This window comes from Balaenoptera physalus (assembly GCF_965194825.1).
Source record: "Balaenoptera physalus genome assembly, chromosome: 20".
NCBI classification, from domain to species: Eukaryota; Metazoa; Chordata; class Mammalia; order Artiodactyla; family Balaenopteridae; genus Balaenoptera; species Balaenoptera physalus.
The window spans coordinates 15082733-15091659 of NC_138901.1; the positions used below are offsets into that span (position 1 = coordinate 15082733).

General features: G+C 45.7%; 1 protein-coding gene across 1 annotated transcript; it reads right to left on the reverse strand.

Annotated features, from left to right (window-relative positions):
• Positions 1–1382: 1382 nt before the first annotated feature.
• Positions 1383–8736, reverse strand: TACO1 (translational activator of cytochrome c oxidase I). The gene is made up of 5 exons (XM_082443177.1): positions 8265–8736; positions 7857–7963; positions 6063–6190; positions 5335–5512; positions 1383–4999 (listed from the first exon to the last, which is right to left on the reverse strand). Exons 1-5 carry the CDS (start codon positions 8542–8544, stop codon positions 4799–4801), a joined length of 894 nt encoding a protein of 297 aa, XP_082299303.1. The 5' UTR covers positions 8545–8736; the 3' UTR covers positions 1383–4798.
• Positions 8737–8927: the final 191 nt, after the last annotated feature.

The window sequence follows — 8927 nt, forward strand, 5'->3', positions numbered from 1 at the left end:
CTCAAATATGACTCTCTTTTGCCTCTAACCCCTGCATGTGCTATTTTCTCTGTCTCGAACACTTCTCTCCTCCATTCTTGCCCCACCCCCATTCTTTCAGGGAAGAACTAAGCCTAAACATTGCTCCCTTCAGGAAGCCTTTCCAAGCAGAAACCCCTAAATCTGGGTACCAGAGCACCTAGCACTTTCTTCATCAAAGCGCTTATCTTACGCTATTGTAATTGCCTTTAAGAAAGTAAGCATAAAGACAGAGGCTGTGTCATTCAAAAAAGATGGCCTAGCATCTCTCACAGCACATTCAAAAAAACAAATATTTGGGACTTGCCTGGTGCCACAGTGGTTAAGACTCCGTACTCCCAATGCAAGGGGCCCGGGTTTGATCCCTGGTCAGGGAACTAGATTCCACATGCATGCCACAACTAAGAGTTCACATGCCTCAACTGAAGGAGCCGGCAAGCCGCAACTAAGACCCGGCGCAACCAAATAAATAAATTAAATAAATATTTTTTTTAAAAACTCAGAATTCACAAGATATAATTAATTAAGCTTCACTCTACCGGCTATTAAAAACAGTCAAAGTGTTCAACATATAATTCTTAAAAAAAAAAAAAACAATTATTTGTTGAATAAATAAGTGAACTTCAAATGGGGGTGTTAGTAATTGAATGCAATTTCCACAAGTGTGCCCTTTTAGCTATGTATTTTATCTACTCTATGTTGTCTCTCTCCTCACTCTTCATTTTCCCCATGTGAAGCCTCCCAGCTGGGCCAGGTCTTCTCAAGTCTATTCCCCTAGTTTTACACTGAGTAGATGCTCCTGGTTAAGCACGTGAGCCACTCCTGACCCCAAGACTCATTAGGCAGCCAATCACACACCAGCTGCACATTTTCCTTTTTTCTTCCAAGAGCATAGGACACATGACAGGGAACAATAAATACAAATGAATAAATTTCCTTAAGGGATAGCTCAATGAATTTGGTGTAAAAAAGAAAACAAACCGAAAAACCTATCACCTAATTTGATGAAAATTCTTTTAATTCAGAGGTAAAGTGGAATATATTCAGATTACCAGTTCAACCAGTTAGTTTATCCGCATTGTTAAGGAGTGATGTACACAGAAGATTTTTACATCTTCTTTACATTTTTATATATGACATTTACTTCTAAAGAAAAATTGCTTTTCGTTTTGAAATTCCACTTCTATAAATTTATCCTAAAGAATACTTGGCAAGAGAGCAAAGGTAAAGAATGTTTATCGTAGCATCTTCTGTAAGATAGACAACCCAAATGTCCATTGACAGAGACTAGTTAAATAAATTATGGCACATTAATTAATACAATAAAATACTATGTAGCTACTAAAAAGAATGAAGCAGACGTCTCCATTCTAATGCCAAAAGGAATCCAGGATATATTTGGGGGGAGGGGGCGCAGGAGACAGGTTATAAAGCAGATATACACAGGGTGATCACATTTCAGTTTTTACAAATGTTCTTTCACACTTAGTGGGAAAAAAGGCCAACATACACTGAACACTTACTGTTGCCAGGCACTGTTTTAAGTGCTTAGCATATATTATTTAATTCTCAAAACAACCCTATGACATAGATGCTATTATCCTCATTTTATAGATGAAGAAATAATTACAAAGAGGTTAAGTTCTTCCCCAAGGTTGCTAGCAACTGACAGAGTCAGAATTTGTTCCCCAGCAGATTGATACCAAGGAGTAGAGCCGACTGTTAATGGTGGTTGTTATTTTAGGAGGTTAGGATTAGATGGGACTTTTATTTTTTTTGCTGTATATTTCTATAAGGTTTGACTTTTTAAAAAACAATAAAGGTTACCTTTTTGGCACAAACCAAAGAAAGATAAAAAGAGGAAAAAGTAAAAACTTCTATCCCATCACTGTCTGGGGATAGAATAAAGAGAGAAAGTGATTTCAGTCAAGACGAGTGTAGTATCTGTCATGACACTCTCTTTTGTGAGACCCAATGGCTCGTTTATTTTCTCTTCATAGAATGTCTTCAGAGGAGTCCCCAGGGATTCAAAAGTTGAAGACTCTTAGAGTGTGAAGCTTTATTGACAGCTGCGCTATATATTTCCGAGAGAAAAAAAAAGTAACTCAACCACACGACTGAGTGTCTGTAGTTGGCTAGAGGCAGAGTTTTCATTGTTCCTGTCTGATTCAGCGGGGGCCCCTGGCAGAGCTGGGGCAGCTACATACCACACGAGCGCTTCTTGTAAGAGTCAAGGCTATGGACAGAGCCTGTCACTGATACTTCCATCCCACTGAAAGGAAACTTCAAAATGAGCCCGAGCCAGCTCAAGGCTCTAAATGATTTTGTGTTGCTAAGACAATGACCAAAGATAAGGCAAAGGCAAGCCAGGACCAGACCCTATTCTTCTGACTTTAAGGTACACCTGAATCCCACCCTCTCACATGCTGTCTCCCTAACAGGACAATAATGTGACTAGTTTTCTTTTTAAAAAAATGCTTCCCTGATAAAAGTAAGACATGATTATTGAAAATAAAACTCAATTATAACATCACCACCCAGAGATAACCAGTTTTGATATTTTGGTATACTTCCTTCTAGTCTTTTTTTAAAAGTTCATATATAAAGTATGACATATATTTTAAAATTTGGATCATACTATACATATAGTTTTGCATCTTTGTTTTTCACTTAACATTATATTGTAAACATTTTCTCTGACACAAAATATTCTTTGAAAAATAATTTCTAGTGGCAGAATAACTCATACCCTCTTTACTTAACTATTCAGTTAAATAGTTAACTATTTAACCTATATATCTAAGGGTCTCTTTACCAGATCGAGAGGCAGAGCAGGTCCAAGTAAGCTTTCATTTCTGCCTTTCCCATACTAACCGCAGGAAAGACTGCAGGGCACCGCCAGGGGTCAGTGCAGAGCTGTTCAGTATGTCTTGATGCAAGAAAACTGGTTACACAAGAATTCACGTTAACAAATCCTATCTATTAGATTAGAGGACTATTCACATGAGTAACCAAGTTCCCTTCTAGAGCAGGCTTCCTTAGTACAGATTTCCCAGATCAGAATGACCACATCCCTCCAAATTAATTTATATTCAACATTTACAAGAGACCTTGGTTTATTTTATAGAGATGTCGTTCTCACCTGCTTGGTAAGAGATCATCTGTGCATAAAATACTTGGCCTGACTATTCTATAGGTTTGTTTTGAAAATCAAATAAATAAAATATGAAAGCATCTTATAAATTAGGAAGTGGCATCTAAACTTCACATGGCCCTGTTTTAACGATGTGCGATTCACATATTTAGATGAGTTATCGCCTATGAAAACTAAAGAATGCCAGGTAGCACCAAAATTATGAAATGAGGTATAACAGCGTATGCTCTGGCACGATAACAGATTATTTCATTGGTTTTCCTCCCTCTAGCCTTCACTCTCCAGCTGTTGAAGTCATCATGGAATTAGCAATCTGTTTCTCCTAGAAGGTGAAGCTATCATTTATAGCCAATTTGGTTTTAGTTCTTTTCCATCCTCATTTACCTAAGAGTCCTTCAGGAAAATTACTCTGAGCTCAGAGCTGGCTTAAACAACTTACAAGAAGGTGAATAATAGGGATCAAAAAGCCTCTCCAGGCCCGACACGCTTGACGGGCTCCAGCACAGGTGGTTGGCACTCCTGGTCTCTCTAAACCCAGAAGTGACTCAGGAACAAAAGGCACCAAGGCCCCTATTTCCCACCTGGCCAGGCTTCTGACTCAGCCTTCTTTCTGTTCTTATTTCCTTTCCAGTTCCCAGTGCCCCATCATCTGGCATCAGGGATGAAAAGGAGCCAGGGCTGGGCATTCTGGGGATCAAGCAGCTTTCAAAACCAGCTTGGTATAGCCCTTCCTGAGTGCAGCTCACTGACAGGTCCACTCCGAGCAATCTCAGAACACAGAGGACCCAGGCAAAGCAGGGCCTGGAGTCCCTTATCATTGGCACTTGATCTCCTTCGGGGCTAGAGCCTTAAGCTCTCTGACAGAAGAAGGGTACAGAGGCCACATAAAGAGAACAAGGATGCATGCACAGCACCTCACATTGCCCTGGGACAGCTCCAGTAGAGAGCAATCCTATGTCTTCCCCCTGAGGTCCTATGTCTTAGAGTGGATCTAACGCAGGGCATCAATTGAACAGCTTGTAAGTGCAGTTCCTGGTACACAGTAGGTGTTTGATCAATATTGGTTACGTGAAAGAATGGCAGGTTTCAGCCATGAGATGAGCACTAGAGCACAAAGTACCTGGAGGGAGCTACATTTCTATGGTCAATCAAAAAAATAAAGTCTTGGGATTGGAGTAGTGGAACTAAACCTATAGACCTCAAAGGAAGTCAAGAGGGTCCCAGCAACTGGACACAAACCCAGGAAAACTCAAGAGTCATACAACAGCAGTGCAGCAACCCAGGTCAATCACTGTTATTATTTAAGAGCAGCTTCTAGTACATGGGCCCTCAGGGCACCTACCATCCCCACAAGGGCCAACTTCCTGAGATCAGAATCTGACCAGCTGACTGGCCTCACTCTGCATCCAGAAGGATGTGGAGGGACTCACCTGGGAGGGCGCTGAGACACCAGCAGAGCTGCCAAAGAGGCTTCACAAAAGTGCAGGGATTCCACTGACCACAAACTACAGGTCTTATGCTTCCTAACCTGCTAGACCACCCACCGCCCTGACCTACTTGAGTCTCAGAGGACGCTGCAGAAGCTTGTGCTCCAGAATAGGCTGCCGGGGGGCACGTACAGCCTGGCTACTCAATGTTGTCATAGACGTGGATCACGTCACCGTGGTTGCCGAGAGCCTGGATGAGATGGGCAGCCTGCTCCAGGTCAGGGTCAGCCAGCCGCACCTTTGTGTTGGGGATGAACTCTAGCATACAGGACACAGAACACAGGCCCAGGGAGTCCAGCTTCTTCCTCACTTGATGCAGTGAAGAGACATCACAAATAAACTAGGAACAAAGGAAAGTCAGGAGGTAAGTAGCCAGGAGATAACAGGACAAAGCTGGACAGAAGTTTGCAAAATCTGAATGGAATTATTCTAATGTATCACTGGGTTTAAGTCTTCACTGCAGAAACAGAGTTTTCAATGTTCTGAATCCTTCTCATCGTCCTCAAGAGAGTAAGCCCTATCCGGTATTCTCTTAGTAAATGTCTGTGCGATATGTGAGCTCTTTATCTCACCTGTACCCCGGGCACAGGAAAGAAGAGACTGACAGAAGCATGCCTTAACGTGTCAATCAGGGGCCTCTCAGAAGTCCACCAAACACTAAGGCTTCATACTCACTTTAAAAATGTTCGTTTCCTCTTCATCTTCAGCTTCCTTGACATCCTCAGCTCCTGCTTCTATTGCCAGCTCCAGGGCACGCTCTAGATTCACAGCTTTCTTCTCTTTGTCCTCCACTCCAACCACGATCACCCCCTTTTTGTCAAAGGAGTGGCGAGCTCCTTCAGCCATCATTCCCCTAATAGGAAAGGAAATGGGCCAGAATGAATGCCTTTAGACACTCAGTCTCCACACAGCACTGCCAAGCACTCATTCCCACCCAGCCCCTGGAGTATAAACAGACATGGAGCAGCTCTCTTCCTCAGGCAGATGCAGCTACCACTGGGCAAGGGAATAATCCAAACATAACCCCAACCCTCTATTTTCTGCCCTGTCTGGAGTTTGGAGGACGCAAAGACTTTGCTCATCAATTCCTGTGCAATTAAGATTCCATTCCTGGTTGTACATTTTAAGACCTGGACATTATACAGACAGATGGGATAATGGGACAGAGAGCTCATTCTACACCTGATGAACAAGTCTTTTGGATCCTGCCCAGTACAGGAGGGATGGAATTAGTAATCTGTTTTTCATTACATTAAGGGAGAATAAATGATCCCATTTGGATTCTGCTAAGGATGAAGTGTGTGTAAAACTTGAAACGCCACCAGGAACAACAGGACTTTCCCTGCACAGAATCGGAACCTAAAGACTCTGTACCCTTCTACTCTCCCCAGACACACACCTACCCATTCTTGTTCAGGATATGTTTGATGTCCGAGTGGCACTTGGAGCTACTGTTAGATAACGCCTCAATGAGAAGAGAAGAGCCACCAGGGCCTCGGCCCTCATACAACAAATAAATGTCCTTGGTTTTCTGCAATAAACAACATAAGCACATTTTCCGGTTTCCTAGTTCCCTCCTACACGCCAGCCCAGGCACCACAAAGTTGACTCCATGGGATGGGCTCCCTGGGCTGGAGCCTAGGCTGTTAAGGCTTCAATTTTGTCCTCCCCTCTGAGAGAAGGCCCTTGGGACCAACTTTTGAGATAATTGGAAGAATTATCCCTTATTTTGAAGGCAGTCTGTTTCTCTTGTCCCTGAACAATCAATCTGCCGTATCCCAGCTTTGTTTCCGCCCCTCCCCAGCTGAATCCCACATCCACCCCACCTAGCTGCTACTAAAACTCATTCTCGTACACCTTATCCCGTGTGAAACCCACCTGTGTTCCTACCCCAGGGCTGCTGAGTACTGCCACGTGAAATGACACATCTGGGCCTTATCAAATAGCATAGCCTCAAAATTCAAACAATCAATCACAAACTCTAATGACCAATCTCATCTGGATCTCCCACACTGCCTCTGCTCATTCTTTGCCCATGCATCCGATCTTCACCACTCTCTCCATCACCCTGCCCTGCCGTCTTCCCAGGAACTCTCAACTGATGACTTCTCCCTTCCTCTTTCACAAAGGAAACTAAGGACACCAGGTGGGGGAAAATCCTCTGCCTCCACCGCCTTCTCTGCACCACACCTGACAGGAGGGCAGTATGTATGATGGTTAGGCACAGGTTCTGGAGTCTGTCTGGTTCCCAGTCTGTCATTTTCTGTGTGACGTGGTCAAGTCGTCTAATCTCTCAGTGCCTCAGTTTCCATTTAAGGTTGTTCTGAGGATTCAGTGAGGTAATGCATACAAAGTTCTTATCAAAGAACTTGGCCTGGAATAAGCACTCAATAACTGTTAGCAATTAAGATGACTACTGCTTCCTCAGATCCTTCCCGCCTGTCCTAGAGAAGAGATGTCCCCTCAGCTGGGCTTGAAGACAATTCCCACACCTAGGCTCTACATCCCAGCGCCTCCCACTATCACTATCATCTGCACCCTCTCTCTTTCTACTGGCTTTTCTCCTTTAAGGCATAAATATCAGAAAAACAAACCCTTCCTCAAACTAACACCAGGGCTTTCCCCATACTGTGCCCCTTCTTTTTACCCCATCTCCTCAAAACTCAGCTCAGCAGTCCTAGGCTATATAGTTCTATACACTGTCTATATATCCTATTCCTGACTGTGCTCCCATAACCAATGGCCGAGAGAAGAGTCACCAGAAGGCTCTGGGTTGAGGGTGTCAACAACATCACTACCCTTCTCTGATAATTTAAAGAGTGTGTGGTGGCCTTCCAGACATGTGCCCTGTAGGGGCTGTGATCAAAAACAAGAAAGTTGGGCTTCCCTGGTGGCGCAGTGGTTGAGAATCTGCCTGCCAATGCAGGGGACACGGGTTCGAGCCCTGGTCTGGGAAAATCCCACATGCCGCAGAGCAACTAGGCCCGTGAGCCACAGCTACTGAGCCTGCGCGTCTGGAGCCCGTGCTCCGCAACAAGAGAGGCCGCGATAGTGAAAGGCCCGCGCACCGCGATGAAGAGTGGCCCCCGCTCGCTGCAACTAGAGAAAGCCCTCGCACAGAAACTAAGACTCAACACAGCCAAAAATAAAAAATATAAAAATAAATAAAAAACAAGAAAGTTAAACTGAGGACACACCTCCATTTTCAGTGCTGCCTCAATTGTCGCCTTGGGCATGTGCTTGCTGCGACACACCTCTAAGATGCTGGCCAGGTTGCTATTGAACTCGGGGTTGGGGCCTCCTTCTGAGATAGAAAAGAGTAAGCAGAGATATCTCATTATGACATGAGAGAAAAAAGGGATTTCCGCCTCCTACCCCCATCAGCCAAAAGAGCGACAAGTCAGCACTTAGATCTCGGTTCGTTTAGGACACTTTATCCAGTGTTTGAATGAGATCTGGGTAAGTATTTTGGAAAAGTTTTCAATTCGCTCTGAATGAAAGGCCGAGGATCGGGGTGGGCCTGGCCCAACTCTAGGAGGCAAGCAAAGCCGTGGGCATAGTGAGGGCAAGTGGCTACCACCGGTGGGTGACCGTCAAGTTCTCACCTTTAACCGCTAGGCGAATGCTCAAACTGAGCTTGGAGAAGATGCGACTCCTTTCGGTGTCCTTGGGACCCTTGATGTGCCGGACTTTGGACCACTTGTTGTGCCCGGCGAGGACTTCTGCCGTGAGGTGCAGCGTCCGGCCCCCACAGGGGCTACAGCCTGGGGGCTCAGGCTGGAAGGCCGGGGGTAAGCTCGGAAGAGCCACCCGGACCCCGGGGCCTCGCGCCCACAAGCACTGGGCAACGGCCCTGCTCAAGGTGACAGCGGCCCAAGCCGCCATCGGCTCCGACCCTGGGCCAAGGTCAGCAAGAGCAGCGGCCGAGGTCAGTCCGCCGAGTCCGCCACCGAAACAAGCAGGTCCAGAGCCTGCAGCCTCCTCCACCCGTCACTGGAGAGCCAAAGGCTCAGGCCCACCCCGGGCAGCCGGAACACGAAGTACGCCGCACCTTCCCCGCGGCAGCCGGGAGTGGGTACATTCAGTGGTGTAGCACACTTCCTTTTCCCGGTCCGTTCCAAAAACGCGTCCCCACCGCCCACAAAAGCCGTTCCGTCGCGTGGTACTTGCTTTTCCGTTGCAGCTGCGCAGAGCCTGGACGGAGGTGGGGCAACCCTGTGCTCAATCCGTCCTGGTTGCCTGGGGAGCGCCGGACTTTTACTTCCCAC